General features: G+C 42.3%; 1 protein-coding gene across 4 annotated transcripts in view; it reads left to right on the top strand.

Annotated features, from left to right (window-relative positions):
* The window catches only part of NXPE3 (neurexophilin and PC-esterase domain family member 3), a 50,846-nt gene extending 27,753 nt beyond the window's left edge, over positions 1-23,093 (top strand). For all 4 annotated transcript variants that reach the window (XM_084801550.1, XM_084801548.1, XM_084801547.1 and 1 more), the window contains 4 exons: positions 2,878-3,632; positions 10,049-10,122; positions 18,215-18,421; positions 22,123-23,093. In XM_084801550.1, the coding sequence (XP_084657676.1) occupies positions 2,878-3,632; positions 10,049-10,122; positions 18,215-18,421; positions 22,123-22,673 (1,587 nt within the window). In that variant the 3' untranslated portion in view covers positions 22,674-23,093. The remainder of the gene's footprint in view (positions 1-2,877; positions 3,633-10,048; positions 10,123-18,214; positions 18,422-22,122) is intronic.
* Positions 23,094-23,589: the final 496 nt, after the last annotated feature.

Genomic DNA, 23,589 nt, shown 5'->3' on the forward strand with positions numbered 1-23,589 from the left:
TTATCCTGAAGTGATATCTATCCTTGACGTTAAGGTGTGTTTCCTGTATGCAGCAATGATGGATCCTGTTTTCACATCCATTCTGTGAGACCAGTGATATTGAGAGATATCAGTGGCCAATGATTGTTGATTCCTGTTATTTTGTTGTTGTATGTGAGTGTGTGTGCACGTGTATTTTCCTTCTTTTGACTTGCAGGTCTGGTGTTATTTATTCCCTGTGTTTTCATGGATGTTGTTAACCTCCGTGGGTTGGAGTTTACCTTCTAACAGCTTTTGTAGGGCTGGATTTCTGGGTAAATATTGCTTACATTTGATTTTGCCATGGAATTTCTTGTTTTTTCCATCTACAGTGATTGAAAATTTTGCTAGGTATAGTAGTCTGGGCTGGCATTTGTGGTCTCTGCAGCACATCTCTCTAGGCCTTTCTGGTTTTTTAGGGTCTTTATTGAGAAGTCAGGTGTAATTATAATTCCTCTGTTTTTATATGTTATTTGGCCTTTTCCCCCTTCCATCTTTTAATAGTCTTTCTTTGTTCTATACATTTAGTGTTTTAATTATTATGTGCCAAGGACACTTTCTTTTCTGTTTCAGTCTTTTCAAAGTTCTAGGTTTGGGAAGAGTATAATTCTAGGTCCTGGTATCTGGTCTTGTATTTTTGGGGTGGATGTTTTTTCCTCTGTGTGTGTGTGTGTGTGTGTGTGTGTGTGTATGTGTGTGTATGTACTCTCTGCCTCTTAGGAGAGTGTGGTGGCTATGTGTTGTCTGTAGGAAAATCTTCTGGTGTGGGCACTGGGGGTTTTGGGTAAAATGTGTTTCCGATTATTGGTGCCTGAGACTTAGGGCTGGCTTGGGCACTGGAAGGTCTTCACAAGAAGAGAGAAATCAAGGTATTTCATGGGGATATGCTTAGATAGTCCCCTGGGAATGGGGGCAGAAAGCAAGGAGAGGCTACAGCAGAAGGTCTGCTACAGAGCTGGGCCAGAGCCTGGGAGAGTGGAGTTGGAAGATTGGAGGGATAGGTGAAGATCTTGCTTTTTTTTTGGTCAGAGTGGCCTGTGGGTTCCCAGGGAGCACCAGCTAGAGTTGGAGACTGGGACAAAGCAATGAATGGGGGAGGGACGTTTGGCGGGGAAGATCTGTATGACCCACTGGAGACGGGTACAGGAGGGAAGGGACGCTGCAGCAGACTATCACTAACAGGAGTCATTTTATTACTACCTTAAAAAAATTTTTTTTTCAAGACAGGGTTTCTCTGTGTAACAGAATCCTGGCTGTCCTGGAACTCACTTTATAGACCAGTCTGGCCTTGAACTCACAAAGATCTGACTGTCTCTGCCTCCTGAGTGCTGGGATTAAAGGTAAGCACTACCATGCCCAGCACTTGCTATCTCTCTCTCTCTCTCTCTCTCTCTCTCTCTCTCTCTCTCTCTCTCTCTCTCTCTCCCTCCCTCCTCTCTCCCTTTCTCTCTTTCTGCCAGTAGTATTTGGTTTTACCCTAGGTCTCTGGTCCTTGGTCACCCAAGCAGTGTTAGGCATCAGTTCTGTTTCATGGAGTGGGCCTTAAGTCATCAGATGTTTGTTGGTTACTCTCAAAGCTTTATGCTAACAGTGCCCTAAGATATGTTGCAGGTAGGACAGTCCTGTAGATCAAAGGCTCTGTGTCTGTGCTGGTGTTGATGTTTTTTTGGGGGGTTTTGTTTTGGTAGCCTACAGAGTACCTTCCCATACCAAAGACGCTAGAATGTAGGGGTGACGGTTGTACGTGGGCATCAGATCAACCTCTTCATGTTTAACGAGTTGTGTGTGTGTTGTCTTCAACAATGGGGTCTTGCTCTCAGCTTGTAGAGAGCAACCTGTTGTCTTGGCAACTGCCTGGGTTGTTTGGGGGATTTCCATGGGATCCCTTTTGGCCAATAGCTCAATTAGCTGTAACCCAGTGCCATTGCTGGAAGCTTTGCATAGTGACAAGAGATGGCCAGTTGGGACTCTGTCTTCTCCGTTGTTTGGAGACTTCATTAGCATTGCCTTCATATATTTTAGGAGGTTTCCACTGTACTAGGTTTCTGTACCACCTCTCTATTGCCCTTTCATTTTAGCTGTTTTTCCTTCCCTGCGTTCCCTCCCTCGCCCCTACCTCCCCTTCCTCAACTCTATACCCTCTTATCCTCCCCACCTGATCCTTCTATTCCCTCGCTCCCCCATTCACCTATAAAATCTATTGTTTCCATGCTTGCCTGATCTACACAGAGTGAGTTCCAGCACAGCCAGGGAAGACACAGACAAAACTGTGTCTCAAACACACACACACACACACACACACACACACACACACACACAGAGTTTGTAGTTTGTTCTTGAGTTCTAGACATGATGAACTAGGTGGAAGGAGCTGGGCTTCCTGGCTTGCAGTAGAATGGTCCTGTGAGTGTGGGGAGGAGGGGCCATCGCTATTCTGTATTTAGCCCAGAGTCCTTTGCTGAGCATCTTCCCCTGGTGTAGACTTCCTTAGTGCTTGCTGGTTCTTACCCCTGGTACCGGCTGGTATTGGAGGTTTCACTTTTCCCAGGTAGGTTTAGGGTTTGGAAAAGTAGTTTCTCACTTTATTAATACTAATCAATGTTATTTAAAAAAAAAAAAGTTCCTCTCTCCGAAGGCTTTCCTCTGATAATTCACTGTAGGAACCCACATATAGCTCCTGGAGGTAAGATTTGTGAAACTAGAGAGACCTCTCTCCGGCCTTTGTGTTAATCGTATTCTGTTACAACATCTGTGAGACTTACAGGCAGTGGTTGTCAAGACAGCGTCACCCCAGTTGGTTTGTTTGCTTGTTATTCAGAGATGCATTGTAGCAGCGGTTTCTGTTGTCTTTCCCTTCAGTACCTGGACCATGAGACGCTCTCTGAGATATTCATCGATAGCAGCGGACAGTATATTTCCTCGCAGGCTACAGGCGTTACCCGGAATCCGTACTGTGGCTATGAGCATCAGACCCTGTCCAGTCGGGAACGTTTGGAGGAGGATGCACTGCTTGCTGCCTCAAAGTGGCAGACGCCGGATGTGGGGCCGGTCCCTTTTGTGAAGAGCACCGACCCTTCGTCCAGCTACTTTGTCATCTTGAACTCTGCAGCCTTCTTCAGGGTGGGGAGCCAGCTGGAGGTGCTGGTTCACATGCAAGATTTTCAAGGGAAGCCCAAGACTTACGGAGGAGACTACCTGCACGCCAGAATACACTCGCCTAAGCTGCTGGCAGGGGCTGTGGGCAGAGTGGTAGACTACCAGAATGGATTTTACAAAGTCTTTTTCACTTTGCTCTGGCCAGGCAGAGTTAGAGTGTCCATATCTCTGGTTCACCCCAGTGAAGGGATCAGAGTTCTTCAGCAACTGCAGGAACAGAGACCAGACAGGGTCTATTTCAAGAGTCTCTTCCGATCGGGAAGGATTTCTGAAACAATGACGTGCAATGTGTGTCTCCCGGGAAGTCTTCCCCTGTGCAACTTTACAGACCTCTACACTGGAGAGCCCTGGTTCTGCTTCAAACCAAAAAAGCTCCCCTGCAGCAGCAGAATCAACCATTTTAAGGGCGGATACACGAAGGGCCTCCTGTCTACCAAGGACAGTGCTTTCTTTCAGAGGTACGGGGGTGGGGAGTGGTCGGACTTCTAGGGGGTAATAGCCCTGTCCCGCCATCTTTGCCATATTTAAGAGACTCTTGTAAGTATGCATTTTTTGTTTGTTTGTTTTTTGGGTCTGTCTGAATCTGGTCCTGTTCAGAAGAAGTGTAGATTAAGGAAACAGAGATTTGCACTTTGTTTAAAAGTGTTTTTAAAAAGTGAAACTTAGTGCTTGTTCACCTTCAAATTAAAGACCTTTTTTTGCCCTTCTGTTTTTGCTCTTACTCAGCTATGTTTTATGTTAGCGGTACATATCATGTTTATCGCCACATAGGCAACACTACTTATTCACAGAATAGGATTTAAAAACCCAAAAATAGCCGGAGATGGCTCAGTGCAGGCTTGCTTTATAAGTCAGACACCCGAGGGCAGCCCTTTGCGTCCGGATAAAGAGCCTGTCACTGCACACATCTGTAATCCCAGTACTTCTATGACACCATGGGAGGCAGAAACGTGAGAACAGTCTAGAAGCTTGCTCACCATCTGGCCTGCAGGATGCAGCATGGCAGAAGCAAGAGAGGCCCCCACCTTAACAAGGTGGGAGGCAAGAGCCAACTCTCAAAAAAGAGTTCTCTGATTCCCCCACCCCCTATGGCACCTGTCTGTCCAGTGCCTTGTCCCCAACCCTATAAAGGAAGTGCTGAGGTTTTGGCACTGGTGCTTGAGGATTGTGTGAAACTAAACTTTAGAAAAGACAGAAGATCAGCTTTTAAATATTAAAAACATTTATGTAGCAACATTACTGAGTTAACATAGTAAGCTCGAGAACCAGGGTGTTCCAGAGTAAAATTTAAAAGCTGTTGAAAGTATTATGGTATTGTTGCTAAAATATCGGTTTTGAACATAAACAGAACATTTTCAGCACAGTGTCAGTGTATGGGTAATGGGCAGAATGAGAAGCATAGAGTTTGTTTGAGTTGAAATTTGTGTTTTCTTCAGTGTTGCATGTAATTCTGAAATGAAATAGCAGTCCTGGGGAAGGTTATGTGGGATAGAAAAAAATTATTCTACTGCTGCATCGCAGCAGGCTGACTATGGCTGCCAACAGCTAATCAAATATTAAAAAAAAAAAACATACAGTAGGTTTTGAATATTTCCATCATAAATAAGTGGCAAATATTTGTGATGATATCCCAGTTTCCTTTTTCTAAGTAGTACATATGTAAGCATTCATTAAAGTCACGTTGTACCTTGTAAGTGTCTATAATTACTAGGCGAGAAAAAAAAAGGTCAAAGAAGAAATGACATTATAGAACAACCTGGTCAAAAAGCACAATTACTTGGAAGAATGTATAAAAACATATTTTTAAAAAATTTAAAGGCTTATATTTTGTGTCTGGATGTCTTGCCTGCATGTATGAGTGTATACCATGTGCATGCTTGGTGTCCACAAAGGTCACAAGAAGGCATTGGATGCCCTGGACCCAGTGCCAGAGATGCTTGTGCACCACTTTGAGGGTCTTGGAGTCAAACCCAGGTTCTCTATAAGAGGAACAAGTGCTCTTAACCACTGAGCCATCTCTCCAGACTTTATAAATATTTTCTTTTTAAATTAAAAAAAAACTCTACCACATATTTTGATGATATTCTTTTTCCTTCCCCACCTCCTTCTAGATTCTTCCCTATAAATATTTTTACTCCCATATGAAATGTTTACTTGTAAGACTCTGTAAGAGAACTGTTTTTTGTTGTTGTTGAGTAAAGATAGAAATCCTAAAGTTTTATTATTCTGTGGTCACTTCTTTTGGTAGAAGAGAAGTTATTGTGAAGCATGTAGTTATAGGAACTTCTGAACTGAAACCGAGTTTCTTCTATGCCAGTGAACTCATGCTATGCAGTTATTTACGGGACCAGCAGAGGGAGCCTCAACCAATGCATTTACTGCGTAGTCCTCTAGAAGACCAGTATGTTGTATGACTGAATAAAGAGTGAAATATGAAACTAAAGAAAGCACGCAAACAATAACAACAACAAAATACCCCAAACCCCTTAAAAATAAGTCTAAATATTTATTTATATATACTTATTTTTATTTATTTATTTATTTATTTATTTATTTATTTTTAAGACCTAGTCTTGCTATGTAAACCTAGACTGGCAAGAAAAACCTATCTTCCTGACACAGCCTTGTAAATGATGAGAATTACAGGTGTGTGCTACTATGCCAAGCTTCAAGAGTTTTGTCTCTTTTAATTTTTAAATTTATTTTGAAAAGGTTCATATATGTGTACTGTATTTATGTGTTATGAATCTTGAGCCCAGGCTTGGTATTCTTCAATGAGTATGAGCAGATTACTTCATTCCTATGCACTTTTTTTTTTGCCTGCATGTGAAGATTAACTTTTCTGGAGTTGGGTTGTCAGCCTATCTATTGGCTCACCTGTGAAGAAGAAAAAGCACGATTATAATTTAGTCAGATTTCATGTGGAAAATGATTGGATAAAGGGGTAGAGAGTTGAGTAGTGAAACATTTAAAGATATTCCGAACACTAAATTGAGACCATTAGAGACAAAAGCAAATGAAAAAAGCCTGTTATAACAGGAAGAGAAAACGTCTTGTGCCTGCACTTACGTGCAAATCTTGAGAGTAGCTGGATTAGGCATATTATACTTGTAGCAGGATCATCATAAAAGTCTCTCTACTTGGAATGTTCGGTAGGGAAAGTGTTTGAGGCAGCCTACATTTGCTGGAAACCTAATGATTAATTTTTATTTTGTTAGCCTTTACACTGCTAAGGTTCTAGACTATTGCAGGAGGCTATCTCAAAAGAAAAAGATAGCAGATCTTAAAAATCTTTGGGCATACTGTTTAGAGCTCCCTGGAGTGTGCTGAGTTGGTACTAATTTTCACCTTTTGTCCTTGGCTCATAACCTTGCTTAGGTTAGAAAAATTAAGAAGCTTTGCTGTTGTTTTGTTTGTTTGAGACAGTATCTCACTGTAGCCCATGCTGCCTGGAATTCACTGTATAGTCCAGGCTGTTCTGGAATTCACTATGTAGTCCAGGCTGCCCTGGGATTCACTATATAGCCGAGGCTGGCTTCAATTTGTGTGATCCGCCTCACTTTTCCAAGTGATGGAATTATATACAGAGTGATGGCACCTGGCTGGCTTTGACGTTTGGATCTTCAAATCATAGGTGACCAAAGGTGATAGACTCTCTGTCTTTTACCCTTAGGAGAGAGAAAACGGTGGTCTTTGGAAGGACTCTCACTCAAAAACTCTATTATAAGGGCAGGAATTTCAAAATGACATTCTCACTAGGTTTTTCTTTTATTTTAACATGATTTATACCTTTTTGGGTGAGGGCATGGTGGCTCCTATCAGGAGGCCAAGGCAAGACAGTGGGAGTGCAAGGGTAGCCTGAGCTCAAACAGAGTACAACACAACAGAGAAAGGGCAGGGCAGTCTGTCCAGCTCAGTCTGTAAAGTGATTGCTGGACAGACATGAGGGCCCAGGATAGGCTATAGAACGCACCGAAGATCTGGGTGTGATGTTAAGCGTGTGTGTTCCCAGCACAGAGGTGGCAAAGATGAGCAGATCTCTGGGCTGTCAAGCCAGCCAGCCTAGCCTATTTGGTGAGCCCCAGGACAGTGAGAAACCCTGCCGCAGGTTGTTCTTTGGCCTTCCTATCATACATGAATGAGCCATACGTACCTATGCATACCTGCTCTCACACATGCACACACAAACCTAACCAACCCAACCAAACCAACCGAATAAAAAGTAAGCAAATGGTATCTTTCTCAGATGCTTTAATGTTACTTTGATGTTAGCACCACCCACCTGCCTTCTTTTAGATTCTCAATGGTTAGTGTTTTCCATATTTGTTTTTCTTTCCCTCAGCATACATAATACTTTATACATATATTTGTGCATATTTTCCTGTATACGAATAATTATTCTTTCTGTACTAATTAGTATAGGAAATTATTATGGCAGCAGTTTTCTTTAACCAGCTAGTTCCCCAACGATTGACACAGAGAGACTATGATTTGTTATTAAGCTGTAGGTACTATGCTGGGCAGATTCTGTGCTATTCTAATCCTTTAAAACCCACATAAAAACCAATCACTTGCCAATCCGATGACTCCCAGGCAGCTTCTGCTTAATCAGTCTGTCCTCACAGCCTGGTCCATCTTGGCTCCTGGCAAATGCTTTTCTCTCCTCCTGCCACCTCTTATGCTCTGGCAACCTAAATTCCATCTCCTCTCTTCTGCCCAGTGATAAGCTTCAGCATCTTTATTAGCCAATCAGGGATAATTCAGGAATATCCCTTATCACCACATGGTTGTAGGAGATGGTTCAACACTTCTGCCCAGTCATAAGATTCAGCATCTTTATTAGCCAATCAGAGATAATTCAGGAATACCCTTATCATCACATAGTATAGGAGATGGTTCAACATTCATAACAATGCCTCTGGCAGGGTAGTAACCAGATCGCAAGGTACTGAGATCAGCATTTAAAAAACACACTGCACGAGACCTTCCTCCCAACATTTCCCCCTTGGGGCATTTCAGATTAGCCATCACAGCCCTGACCTCCAGTAGCATGCATCTCCTAAGAGCATGGACTTTGTGCAGCATGTGATCTTAGCACAGTTACCACAATTGAGACATTTGTCATTGATACAGACTACTGACTAGTGAGCTTGGTTCATGTTTGGGTTTCCCCAGTAATGTCCTTTGTTAATTTAATCTGTGGTCACATTTCATACTGTCTCAGAGTTCCTATTGCTGTGAAAAGACACCATGACCATAGCAACTCTTATAGGGGAAACATTTAATTGGGTTTGGGTTACGGTTTCAGAGGTTTAGTCTGTTACTGCCTTGGCAGGAAACATGGCAGTGGGCAGGCAGACGTGGTGCTGGAGATGGAGCTGAGAGTCCTACGTCTTGATCCATAGGCAGCAGGAGACTGTGCACCACCCTGGGAATAGCATGAGCATATGAGACCTCAGAGCCCACCCTCACAGTGACGTACTTCCTCCAACAAGGCTGCACCTAGTAACAGTGCCACTCCATATAGGCCAAGCATTCAAACACATGAGTCTGTTGGGGGCCATTCCTATTCACACCACCATAATACTTTGTTATCTTTTAGGTCTGGGATAGTTCTTTCATATCTTTTTCTTTTTATAATATGGACAGTTTCAATACTGGTATTTTATAAAATGTCTTTCATGTTAGATTTGCTTCGTTGTTCTCATATGACTAGATTGAGGTCAAGTATTTTTGCAGGAAAATTATGAGGAACACTATCCTTCAGGCATTTTCATACGTGATAAACTCTAAGCTCAAAAGAGTGCTTTATATGTGCCCCTCTTGAAAGTGATCAAATGTCACTATGTACAGTATGAAATTTGTTACTCTCCAGTGTGGCCAGCCCTGTGATCCTTCATTACCTGTTTCTCTGTCTCCTTCTGGAGAATGTCAGTTCCAATTAGAGGGGAGACTCTAGGAGTTTTGCCACATATGCCAGGGCTAGAATGGTGCCCAGAATATAAAAGAAACTTACTAATTATCCATATATGAATGAACAAATTTTTCTGAAATTAGTGAAGGCATTCCTGTATCAGGAGGCTGAGCAGTCTATGCTTTAAAGCTTGCTTTTGATGAGGGTAAGAGTCCTGGCAGTGACTCGATTCTGGAATAGTAGTGTTGGATCGCATGCTTCACTGCTGGTTTTCATTCTCCCTAAGTTGTCCACGCAGTTTTAAAAAGAACTTACCAAACCTAGCCTCCAGTCCATGGTCCGTGCTAAGCACTAAAGACGCAAAGGTGAGTGAAGCCCCAACCATATTCTCAGGAACATCTGCTGTAGTAAGGGGAACAGACACAGGCAGCCTGCAGTGGAGGAACGTGCTCTCTGAGTATGTTTGGGGCAGGTGTCTCCGAGGGACTCCTCTCAGTTTTGAGCGTGCCTAAGGAACCTAGCATGTGATTTAGTTCAGCATCGACTTGTGGCCTCAAAAACACATAGTAACAAGGTGGACATTCTCTGATTCCAAAAGGAGTCAACCTGGAGTTAGTCATTTTGGTGTTTGCATTCCTAAGACTGGCTGAGCAGTATATATAGTGTAATTATGTGTGTGTGTGTGTGTGTGTGTGTGTGTGTGTGTGTGTGTGTTGTATACAACAGTGAAAACACAGTGAGAATCTAGTAAATTCATCTTCCTTTTATATAACCTTCCTCAAGAGCCCTAGTTAATTAGCTGTTAGTCATGCTGGTTAATTTTTCTGCTTCATCATAAGTCTTGGTGAAAGCATATGTATTTTTTTCATTTGCAGATAAAGATATACAACTGAAAACAAATGTCCCTGAATCTCAATCTAAGCTTGTGCTTTTTTTTTTCCCTTTTAATTCTTTCTAAAGTGGTGTCAATATCAAAATGCCAATCAACTCCAGTGGACCTGACTGGGTGACTGTGATTTCCAAGAGAATAAAAGGTAAAAACAAATGTGCTTGGTGATGGTTTTCTTTTCCTTAAAAAAAACATATTTTTTTAAAATTTTGTGAGTGTTTTCCCTACATGTATGTAGGTACACTACAGACATGAATACCCTCAGGAGCCAGGTAAGGGTGTCAGGTCTGCTGTAGCTGGGTTTCCAGAAGGCTGTGAGCAGCCATGGGGGTGTTGGCTCCTCTGCAGGACAGCGAGTGTTCTTAGCTGCCAAGTTATCTCTCCAGCCTGGATGGATGTGTTGTTTTTTTCTCTGTGTAATAGCCCTGACTGTCCTGATACTCTCTTTGTAAACCAGACTGGCCTCTGAACTCACAGAGATGCACCTGCCTCTGCCTCCTGAATGTGCCACCATGCCCGGCTAATGTGTTATTCTTTTGTTAAGGGGATTATTGCACATTAAAAAAAAAACCAATTCATATGCCATGGCTACTTCTAAGTACAATATGAGACTATTATTAAAAGCTTAATTTAAAAAAACCAGCTAGATCTTGTATACTTAATTCTGGCTTTTGCTAGGTGTGCTAATGTGAAAGTTGTCTTCTTTTTCTTCCATTATACACCCTATGTTAGTCTCTTCGCGGTTCTCAACCAGTGTGTCAGGATCCTTTCACAGGGGTTTCCCAAGACCGTTGAAAAACACAAATATTTACATTATGATTTATAACAGTAGCAAGATTGCAGTTATGAAGTAGCAACGAATATGGTTGGGGGAGGGTCACCACAGCATGAGGTTTATACAGTCGTGTTGAAGGGTTGCAGAATTAGGAGGGTTCAGAACCATTGCTCTAGAGCTGTGCTGTCCAGCATGGACGCTCCTAGTCTTTGGTGGCTGTTAAAACAGAAATCACTTACAATGAAATAAAATTTAAAACACAGTTTTTAAAAATCACACACTCAGTAACTTCATCATGTTCAGCAGTGTGTGAACATTTCTGTTCGATAACATTCTGTAGCTAATCAAGACACGCATGTAAATTGTCCTGATAAATGTTAAACACTTGAGTAGAGGATGGACTTAGGACTTAGTAGAAAAGTGCCCATTTTTAGTGTGCCCGAGGCCCCGAGCTCAGTCTGTGGTGAGCACCGACACACAGATGCATACAAATCAGCAAAGTGGTGCAATTTTGGTCTTTTGATTTGGCTATTAATAATGAAAAGCAGCAGTACACATGTACCTGTCATTTCTGGGAGGCTGAGGCAGGGCGACTGCTTTGAGTTCAAGGCTAGCCTGAACTACATAGTGAGAGCCAGGCTAGCCTTGGCTACAGAGTGAAGGTCTGTCTCAAAGCATCAAACCCACGAAATGCTGAAACTCAGAGGAGTGAGTGTGATAAGTTTGCTGGAGGAAATTGAGAGAGCCGGGAGACTCATGTGGGTGGGAGGAAGAGCCTGGTAGTCAGTGAGTCAGCATCTCCCACTCCGCGTGTATTGCCATCCCTTTTGCCACAGGCAGCAGGGATGGTAAAATACACATGCACCAAACAGGATGGCCATTCGGGAGATAAATGTGTGCCTTTTGTAAGCTGTGCAGAACGAATCAAACAGCCAGGACTACCTCATGGGCACCATATGTTTCCTTGTTTCCTGCAAAACCAAACCCACAGCAGTCAGATGTGTCAATATTCTTCAACACGAAAACCAGAAGTCTTAAGGTTTGTTTTGTTTTCCAATTAATTTGAGGGTTTTTGTTTGTTTGTTTGAGACAGGCTTTCTCTTATAGTTCTGGCTGGCCTGAACTCACTTTGTAGACCTGGCTGGCCTTGAACTCACAGACATCCATCTCCTCTGCCTCCCAAGTGCTGGGATACAGACATGCGCCACCACGCCCGGCTTTAATTTGAGTTTTAAAATGTGATAGTTACCTATTTAAAGTCACTAGTGCCTGGCTCAGACTTCATGAAATTATATGATATAAATAAGATTTGCAGAGCAGATGTACAGTCCCTGGCTTCCACTGGTAGGCGTGAGAAGCCATCGTCTCCTGATGAAGATCCATCGATCTATCTGTGTTTGCTTGCTTCCTGACCCAGATGACTTGCTGATTGTAGGGGATGCGTGTGTAGTGGGCATGGTCCTTCTGCACTTCAAACACCTCACCGCACTAAAGAACCTGCCCTTCTTCCCTTCCCCTCTGCCATGCAGGTTTCTGATGTTCCCAAGTGTCCTTTAGAGCGATAAACAGGAGTCCTTTTGTTCTTCAGTCTTGGAGTGGGGGGCTTGAGACAAGGTTTCTCTGTGTAGTTCTGGCTGTCCTGGAAATTGCTCTGTAGTCCAGGCTGGCTTTGAACTCAGAGATGCACCTGTCTTGCCCTCTAAATTTTGGGATTAAAAGCATGCGCCATCACCACCTAGTCCCATTCTTAAAAGTTTTAATAATGGGGACTTCCTTATCTAGCGTGGACAGAGCACACAGGAAGATTTCAGGAGCTCAGCTTCAGCACTGAGGGACTTCTGGCTGCACTGCTTCTTATCCACCCACTTGCCCCATTTGCACCCTTCTGAGGCAAATTGGGCAGATGTTTCATGGTTTATCTCTACCCAGCATGCCCCAGGTCTGTCAGGAATAGGCATAGGCTTGTGATAGGTAGATGTTGGGTAGAGAGAAGACAGATTAAAAAATTAACTTGGGATTTTTCTTTTTGATGGAAGAAAGTAGCCCAAAGTTATTAGGAACAGAATACTCTGGCTTTGAGTAAGAAAGGCATATTGTAGCAGGCCCATACTTAGGAAAACATTTGCTTTCTATATCCAAGGAGCTCAGATTGAGGACCTTCCCAAAGTCCACACTACTGAAGCTCACTGTGTTGCCTTCTATGAAAACATTCTGTTTCTACATAAGCTTTGCTCCAATAACTTCAGCTTCTGTTGAATTCAACTGTAGCAATGATTTCTGTGACATTCCATTAAAGATTTATTAATTGGAATGCTAGTGTGAAGTAAGGTTGTCCCTTTTCATATCTATCTATCTATCTATCTATCTATCTATCTATCTATCCATCCATCCATCTATCTGAGACAGGGTTTCATTATGCAGTCCTGGCTATCCTGGAACTCACTATGTGGAACAGGCAGGCCTCAAGCTCCCAGAGAGTGCTGAGACCAAAACTGTGTACTATGCCCAGTTAAGTGTTTTTGAGATAAAACTTAGTTTAACTCATTCACTATGTGTGTGTGTGTGCTCACGCATGTGACAAAATCTTTTCAAAGTTGACTAATGAAAACATACTCTGTTTGGATGCTGTAAATGCACACTGGCTTCAGATAAGAACTTTGCCTGCCCCAGCCTTCCTGGTGCTGGGTTTGTGAGCATGTGCTAGTCCTCCTCAGCCTGCGCCCACCTCTCTATTGAGCACTTCCTTACTTTCTGACACCATTTTGTATCTTCCCCACCCCATCCTTAAGAGTTCCTAATCTTTTCCTTTTCTTTTTTTCATGATTTTAAAATCATGTTTCTTTTTAATATATACATTTATACTATTACACATGAATAAAATAAACTACATACAGCAGGAAGAACCATGAGACAATCAGGAATTATATAAATGTTCATTCATAGTGATTTGGCTATTTGTATTTGGCAAACTTGAAGTAAACATCTTTTTTATCTTGTTGGGTCTACATTTCTGAATGAAAATCACTATCATATCTCTTCTCTATTAACTTAAAACATCTTTCTTGATCTAAAACATCTTAACCCCTAACCAACTAAGCTTAATTGTAAGACTAAATTATCTGGTCTTCAACTCATCAGAGACTTGAGAAGGAATAAAACTTAAATACCTGAGTGAACAGGAAGTGCAGTTAGCAGCTTCCAAAAAAAAAAAAATGACAGAGACAGTTTGCTGCCTGAACAGTCACCAACACTCTACAATGTTGGAACATCATCTTTGTCCTTCTAGCCTAATATATCTGAAAGACATATTTGCAAGGCAGAAACTATTGAGGACTTGCTCATCCTGTCTTGGCAGAGTTTGGCTGTTAACTCTGCTTGCATCCAAGCTTGCCCCTTTTTAGACAGAATTCTATCTGTGGCAGAAATGAAGATATTTTGCCAGTGGCTTGTTTGCCAAATTTGAAGCCAACTCCATAAGGAGGTTCTTTGATGCTCATCATCTGCTTTGAGGGAGGCTAGGTGTTGCCTAATTTTTTCTTAAACACACACATAAACACACACATGAAAATTTAAACAGGAAACCACTGCACATAATTACTTTTTACTAGGTACCAAATAACATTGTTAAGGAAAAATTTTAGATTGATTTGAATGAATTCATAATCTTTACCCTTTTCTTACTTTTATATGACATACGTTTGGAAGCTTTTTTGCCCAAAAAGTTTGACTATTTGTGTTTAAGCTAACTCATTTCCCCCTAAGATGTATATTTAGAGTGCAGTGTATTGCCAGAGACTGCCTGCTAACAAATATAACATGATGCTATAATTTAAATCCAAAGCAAGAAACAGTTTTAGTTGGAGTAGGCCTGCTTATCAAAGGCAAGTGTCTGGTGAAGGACAGACTCTCCCAGTGTTAGAATTACTGACAACTTTTCATTAGTATCTGTGCTGTGGTCCCTATAAACTCCCAGCTAAATGACTTAGGGACCTTGATGGATATTACCCTTGCTGGAAATTTGAACTCATTCCTTATGAGGGAACCTTATTTATTTTGATGGAAATGGTACCCAAACGTCTGCCCTTAATTCTCATGGTACTCTTTTCATCCTTTCATCTTAGTAGGTAGCTGAGGAGAAATTCTTAGCCCCCTTTCCTCTCATTTTGGTCCAGAGAGCCTTCATTAGGCTAATGGATGAGGTGGATTTGTACAGCAGAATAAATGACATCATCCTAAGGCCAGCAGTGTCTGCTTGCAAAAGATCCCCACAGCAGGGCTTGTTGACGGTTGCCATTCCCTCACAGAAGGAGTGAATTGGAAGTCACTGGACTCTCATCTGAGCCTCCAGCTAGTTCTCTCAGCTGTTTGCCTTAATTGTAAGTGGCCTTTGCGCTCTCTGGTGGGGCTAGAGTACATAGGCTGTGGAAGACTTGGAGGAAGACACTCTATCTGTGGCTGCTGGGAAGCCAGCTCCTGTCGCTGAGTGAAGGCATTCCAGTGTGGCATACTCCCCGCTCTGTAAGGAAGTTCAGTCAACTCATTGGCTACCCAGGATGAACTTTGGTGGAGCTGAACCTTGGTTGCCTTTGGGACTGTTGTGGGTGAGGAGTGGATATTAGCTGGTCTCCCCTGTGGAGAAAATTCTTGCGGTACACAGGATGACACTCTATGGAAAAAAAACCATCAGGCTTAGGCCTGGACGAGAAGCTAAGATGTTTGGAGAACCCAGGACAGTACTTGCAAGTAATAAAAACAATGCCTTCTGTTTTATACAAATATTTCCCAAAAGTTTATTTTTGAATAAGCCAAATACATATTTATTTTGCATAAAGATGTCTTGGTAAATTTTTCCTCTTTCTAATATTTGGAATAACAATTTAGTAATATGGAATCTTAATTTTTATTCAAAAAAAGCAGATTAGGGGTTGTTTTCATCAGTTTAAGAGAATTTCATATCTTAGTGATCTGAAGGCCCATGAAGTTCCAAGAAGCACATTTTAAGCAACTTTAGATTATTTGAAACCAGACAGGAAATGCTTTTGTATGACTTGACCATAAGGGGGCAGTATAGGCACATGGGTTCCGCTCTTAAACAGCACCCTGCGTTTAAAGAAGGAATGTCGGGTTCAGTAATTGATTTGCTTTGCTTGACTAAACTCTGGTAGTAAATATAATTAACATTCTCATGGAAATGGTAATTGCTTCCTGTGTGATATATACTTTTCTTTTTAACATGTATTTGACACAAAATAACTGAATCTGCCAAATTACCGGGGGTAAAATTGTAACTTCAAAATCACTTTTACTTCTCATTCTAGTAAATGTTTTCTCTGTGTCCCAGGTGTGCTCTCTGCATCTCTCTGGCTATACGCTTGGCTTTGAAACATTAAATCAAAGAGGGCAGGCGAGACAGCTCACCTGGCAGAGCCCTGACTGCCAAGCTTGATAACCTGAGTTTAATCCTTTGCTCCTACACAGCAGAAGGAGAGAACTGACTCCTTCTAGTAGTCTCTGACTTCCATATGTGTATTGTAGTGTGTGCAAAACACACACACACACACACACACACACACACACACACACACACACACAAAGTGTAATAATAAAACGGCGATGTAGTTCGGGGAAACTGGAGTTGAAGCAATGCTTGAGAGCATGTTGAGGTTTTGTTTTGCTCACGGTGATTTTTTTTTTTTTTGGCTTTGTTTGGAGATGGTGTCAAACTCAAGTGATCCTCCTGCCTCAGCCTCCTGAGTAGTGTAGTGTGGCCATGTCTCCGAACTATATCTTGCTATTTCTGGCTATGGGAACTATTCTTGAATAAGTCAGATAAATGTTTATCATTTGCCTTTTTTACATTTTCCTCTTGGCAATCATATTTGTCAAACTAATACTTTTGCAAAATACCAGTTACTTTTCTACTTAGTCGCTGAAGCATTAAGATGCCTAAGGGGGAAAGCCTGCAGTTTCTTTGGTATATTACAACGGCACATGGCATCTGTAAGCTAGCAGATCAGCAGCTATATGGGCACAGATGTATTTATGGGAACAGTTTTCACCTGTTTTTGGAGGTAAATAATCAGAACAGATTATAGCTCCCCTTTTTCTTTACCTAAACTAACAAGCTAGAAAACATGTATTTTAAAAGAGAGATATGGAAATACAAAATAATTTGGATTGAGTAACATGGACAGTGGTAGGGAGTTAAATGACTTGAAAACAGTCACAGATAGGCTGACTTAAATTTCAAGGTCAAATAGCATTTGCATTCCAATTGTGGCTCAACTGGTGACTGAAGTGATTGGATTGTGACTGGTGCCGAACCCTGGGGTGTGTAAGGAAGTGACATAAAATGATTGGTGTTACTTGGAAATTACACATTGAGTTATTAAAAAAGGAATAAGTTTATATCCTTAGGGAAAAGATGAAAGAAATGGCTGACATCTATGATAACATGTTTTACAGGTGACCTGGTGTGGTAATTGAGAAGCTGGGTTTGGGGCTCACCTGTTTGCTTTGGGTTCTGACAGTGTCTCTTCAGGAACTGAGCTCTGAGCCTTTGCTCAAGTGGCTTGCATGGAACAGCAGGAGCACTGATAGGAATTTAAAGAGATTGTGTGAGCCTACATGAGATAACACGTGTCACGGCCCCAAACTACCCAGAACATAGTTAACTTGCAGAGGATACTAGCTATTACTACGTGTTTTGAAGCCAGGCCATTTGTTGCTTCCACAATGGCATTTCCCAAGGGAGGTGTAAAGACAGAGACACAGTGACTCTCTCTGAAGGTGCCCTAGTGCCGGTGTTACCATGTGTAGCTAGGTTACAATGGTGAGAACACACTGCTAGTGCCTTTTAGCATTGCCTATGATTCCTAAAGACCTGGCCATTTGTGGAGAATAACTCATCACATGGCATTGGCTTCTCTGTAGTTGACAATGGTGGATTCCTGAATTAAAATGTGAATTCATATCGCTATGATAGTATTTGTGTATATATAAAAATCTCACATATATATGCATATATACATATAAAACTTAATGTAAGATTAAGTTATCATTTGGCTTTCAGGCACTGGGATAAAAATGGCTCCTCCCATTCTGAAGTAATGCTGGGCAGATGCTTACATTTCCTTGGGTTTTGGCTTCCTTTATTTTGAACTTTGATGAGCACACACATACACAGAGTGAATGCCTGAAGTGCTCTTTCCCCCTTGTGCTGTGCAGTACCCTCCCTCCACTTCTCATCTTCCCATTTTAGTATCGGGGGGAAAGCCTGGGATTTCTTCAAGCTATGACAACAGGAAGTGTTGCCTGTAAGCTTGCAGGCCCAGCAAATATGTGGGTGGTTTCTTTCTTTTTTCTTTCTTTCTTTCTTTTTTTTTTTTTTTGTGTTTGTGTTTGGAGATGAGTTTCAGAATCTTATAATAGATGTCCCTCCCCCCCCCCCTTTTCTTTGCAGAAACTGATGCCCTAGAAGTATCTCATGGCTCAGGAACGTTTCCTTCTGGATACTTCTACAAAAACCAGTGGAGGCCCAGAAGGTTTAAGATGCGCCATTTTAATGACCCTGACAACATTACAGAATGCTTGCAAAGAAAAATGGTGTACTTATTTGGTGACTCAACAATCAGACAGTGGTTTGAATACCTCACTACATTTGTTCCAGGTTGGTGCTTTGCTTTTGGTGTCATGACTATTTCCAGTACGTGTGAAACCAGTTTTGAAATGAGCAGACTCACTTTGGACCCAGAAGAGAGGCATTGGGGAAGAGGCGATTTCTCTGTAAAGATGTTTCTTAACCCAGATGTGTGACAGCTTCTGGCCACTAGTGGAGTCATGGTCTTGTGGAGGGTTACCCTACTCTCTCTCTCTCTCTCTCTCTCTCTCTCTCTCTGGTCTTGGATGAGTCATCTATTTCTGAGGCCTCCATTTCTCTGTGTCTGATCTGACAGCTGCACCATGTCACCTTTAATATTCTGGCCATATCCAGCTGTCTCTTTTCCAGTTCGATGTGGCTCATCTCTAGGTCTGCACAGGATTTTACTGGAAGGAAGCGGCCAAATGTGTCCCGTAGCAAAGGCTTCCCTTGGGCGATCATTGATGAGACTCTGAGGAAGAGACGGCCTCTGTTGAGAGACTCTGGGCAAGTCCTAGCGTTCGTAGCTTCATCTGACACCGCTCTCCAGATCCAGGATGAGACTGTGACTGGTTGGAGACCTACCACTTACCCACGGGAGGCGCCCTCTTCTTTCCCTGGGGGTGTGCATTTACCTGTTAAGGAACAGGTGGTGGTGGAGGAAGTATTTGTGTTTTGTCTATGTGTGTATGGGTGCCAATGGGTATGTGTGAAGGAATGCTCACGGAGGTCAAGGTCAGCCTTTGGTGTGGCTCTCAGGCTCTGAGAGACCTGGCTGTCCCTGCCTCCCCAGCACCTCCCTCTTCGCTTAGATTCGGAGGGTCAAACTCAGGTCCTTATACTTGCACTGATGGAGCCATCCTCAGTCTGTGTGGGGACTTTGTTTGTTTTTAATGGTCGTAAATTGAGGCAGTGCTTTTTAAGATTTATTTATTTATGTATTGGGTACTTTGTCTGCATGTATCTCTTCCTACCAGAAGACAACATCAAACAGTTGTGAGCTGCCATGTGGATGCTGGGAACTGAACTCAAGACCTTCTGAGCAGCAGGGAGGCTCTTAACCATGGAGTTATAGCTCTCCAGCCCTGTAAACGGAGTTTGTTTTTGTCTTGTTTGTGGGTTCCTTCTGATGTTTTTTCCATTATGTCTAGTGTACTTTTTAAAGGAGAAGAAAATAGATTGTACCCCAAAAGGTAGAAAGTCAATTCTAATTCCCCCCCCCCCCCGCATTGAAACAGCCATGCTTGGGGTTCCAGTTAGTGAAGTCTAAATTAAAAATCTGGAGGAGGCAGTAATGTGGGGCAGGGTGCTGGGTGAGGGTGGATGCTGACCAGGCAGGCCTTCAAGGCATCTGCAGTTGCTTCTGCATAATTTCTGATGACGTAGCTTGATATTTCCTTTAATAGCAATGATCATCACATTGACTGTTTTGATCATTTTCCACCCGACCCTTTTACGGACAGATTTTCATCTGATATCATAAAGCCTTGTGTGGGCGCCGGATCTTTATCAAAAGAAAATGATAGCATGAACTTTTATTCACTTCAACTCTGGAGGTGAAATAGTAAAGAATCGAGCAGGAGAGTCTAAAAGGAGAAGCTTGGGACAGCCGACAGGAAAGAGTAAAATGTGCTTTATCCCTTAAGAGGACTATAAGACAAGCATAGTCGGTTGTGTCCTTTTCAGAATTGACTAGAAACTGTGAGGCAGGACTGTGACATCTTTGTTGGCTAATTTATGGTACCTGTGAAAGTGGGAACTGGATAGTTGGCAAGGAAACGTGACTAGAACTGTGTTATCAACATTTCCTCGTGTGTGTGTGTGTGTGTGTGTGTGTGTGTGTGTGTGTGTGTGTGTGTTTAATTTGAGACAGGCTTCCTTGTGTACCTGCTAGCCTGCAGCTTGCTTTATACATCAGCCTGGCCTCCGCTTTGCGGGGGTCCTCCTCTCGCTGCTTTCCACATGTGTAGGTTTTGGTGGAAACTGGGCCTTGAAACACAGCTTAGAGGGGAAGGAGCCAAGGGTTTTCTAATTTCTGCTATTGAATCACTCACTTCCTCCCCCCTCCCCCACTTGCTCTACTTTTCTTTTATCTAAGACGTGGTATCACCATCTGACTAGCCTGGAACTCACTACCTAGACCTGGCTGGCCTCAAACTCATAGAGATCCATCTGCCTCTGCCTCCCCAGTGCTAGGATTCAGGGACTGTGCCACCACGGCCCACTTAACTTTGTTATTTCTTATGCTACACAAGTTTTCTTGTAGGACATTAGTACGGCTTTCCAACAATGGGTAAACCTAAAAATCAAAAGAAACAATCACTTTTTTTTTCTTTTGCTTACTGGAAAAACAAGGAACTTGCTTTTTAAATTCAAGAGTATAATTTAGATTCTTTTACTTTCTAATACTTTTTATTTATTTGTTTACCAATTTTGAGGCAAGATCTCTTTCTTTCTCTGTAGCCCTGGGAAGCTTTGAATTCAGTAACATGCTCCCCACGCCCACCTTACCCTGCCAAGTGCTGGCATTACAAACACATGCTATCATTTTTGGCTTAAAAGTTTTTGTTTATATGAATAAATTAATAAAATAAAAAAAGTTTTTGCTTTTGTTTTCTGATTTTTTGAGACAAGGTTTCTCTGTATAATAGTCCTGGCTGTCCTGGGCTCACTTTGTAGACCAGGCTAGCCTTGAATTCACAGACATCCTCCTGCCTCTGCCTCCCAGAATGCTGATCAAAGGTGTGTGCCACCAGGCCAGGCTCAAAAGCTTTTTTTTTTTTTTTTGAGACAGGGTTTCTCTGTGTTAGCCTTGGCTGTCCTGGACTCACTTTGTAGACCAAACTGGCCTTGAACTCACAGCGATTCACCTGCCTCTGCCTCCTGAGTACTGGGATTAAAGGCATGTACCAATAGGCCTTGCATTCAAAAGTGTATTTTTAATTGGTAAATAATTGCATGTATTTAGAGGGTACAATGTAACATATTGATTTTATCAAGCTAACTAACACGCCTGTAACTTTGTATACTTGTTTATCCGGTGAGAACATTTAAACTCTCTTTGGGTAGTTACTGTCAGTTATAGCCACCACGCTGTGCAGCAGGTCTCACAACTGATTCTAACCTTATTAGGCTAGGTTTCTTTGGCTAGCTTCTCCTCTTTGGTTCCCAAGCTCCCCAGTTCCTGGTGAGTCTCTATTCTCTGAGAGGTAAACTCTTAGAATTGCTTCATATAAGGGAGGTCACGGTGTATTTGTCCTTCTGTGCCTGGCTTATTTCACTTAGCATGGCGTCCTTCCAGGATTATTCATTTCGCAGCAAATGGCAGAATTTCCAAAAAGATGTGTGTGGTTACCGAAATATGCTCATAAAGCAGAAGTTACAGACCCTGTCCTAGAAGATAGGTTACTTATCTATTAGAAAGATAAAGTATGAATGGCAACTTTATTCTTATATATTCTGTGACCCATGCAAATAGCGAGATTTCTTGGCTTAATGGAGGTAGCCATCTTAGACATACACAGACTTTGTCACAGATGATGTTGCTTATTATGTGATGTTTTGGACTGATTTGAGTAATTAGGGCACTAGACTAAAGGTCCATTGATTCACTGAGCCTTTTTGTTGTACTTCTATTTTGGAAACTGTTTTGCAAAGCCACTTGAATATTTAGAATGTATGTGTTTAGATGGAATGTTGTCATGAATTTGATTTTTTTTTTCTTGTTTCAGATTTAGTGGAGTTTAATTTGGGTAGTCCCAAGAACGTGGGTCCCTTCCTTGCAGTGGACCAGAAACACAATATCTTGCTCAAATATCGCTGCCACGGGCCGCCCATCCGCTTCTCCAGCGTCTTTAGCAACGAGCTCCGTTATGTGGCAAATGAACTGAATGGGATTGTGGGAGGGAAGAACACGGTGGTGGCCATAGCTGTATGGTCTCACTTCAGCACATTCCCCTTGGAAGTGTATATCCGGAGGCTCAGGAACATCCGACGGGCAGTGGTCCAACTCCTGGACCGCAGCCCTAAGACTGTGGTTGTCATCCGGACAGCCAATGCCCAAGAGCTGGGGCCTGAGGTGAGCCTTTTCAACAGCGACTGGTACAGCTTTCAGCTGGACACGGTCCTGCGGAGGATGTTTTCAGGGGTTGGCGTCTATCTCGTGGATGCCTGGGAGATGACCTTGGCTCATCATCTGCCCCACAAGCTGCATCCAGAGGAGGTGATTGTGAAGAACCAGATGGACATGTTCTTATCTTACGTCTGCCCCTTGGAGACCTAGCCGTCGTCAAGTACGCCGAGGAATCGCCTTTAGTGACTTTGCCAGCTGACCCGTGTAGCATAGGAAATTTGTGATAGCTTTACTGTGAAGTGGATGCTATCAACCTGTTTGACATTTCAAAACAGAGCTGTACTTTGCATAATGACTCGTAAAGGACTCCCAGCGCAGACTGCTTTTGTATCTTCCTGTAGGGCTTCTCCATCTTGACTTAAGCCATTGTAGAGCTCTGATTTACAGCATCTACACACTGTGTTGCCCTGGTAACCAAAGACACTGATGAGTGGATTACAACTAGCTTCTCCTGGGGTGGAGATGACCCCGTGCTAATGCTTACAAGAAGTGCTCTGATGTAAACAGAAGGGATGGAGGTGGATGACAGTGTTGTGTTTGCCATTTATCTGGTAAAGGAAATTGAATGCATCTTCATGAATAGCACTGAGTTGCCTCCTCAGGAATAGAGAGGGGTTATCGTCAGAGGTTCCTGTGGCTGCGCTGAAACTGCCACATCTCAGGAGTGTCTATTGACTTATATTTTTCTCAGTTGCTTGTAAAGGCCAATGTGTGTGGTCAGAGTTTTATAATGAGGATATTAACCGTTTCTCGCTTTTATCTAGGAAAGAAGCAAAATGGAAGAGCAGAAAAATCTCTGCTTTGGATTGGTATTGGCCCTGGATAATTATTTCTTACCAGATTCACTGAAATTTTATGTGATGAATTCTTATTCTAGAATAACCACTTTTGGAAACATATATGTAAACAGAAGTTTATTTTTGTGTTCTGAAGCTTGTGGCTTTTAAGAACAGACTTTTATGTAAAGAATGCCGCTGGATCTCATAAAATTGTAGAGTTTTTCCACTCAGCAATTCTAGACATTTCTCTTTTCTTCTAGCTGTCATGAAGTATATGCCAAAATTAG

Source organism: Acomys minous (assembly GCF_964271855.1).
Source record: "Acomys minous genome assembly, chromosome: 11".
NCBI lineage: Eukaryota > Metazoa > Chordata > Mammalia > Rodentia > Muridae > Acomys > Acomys minous.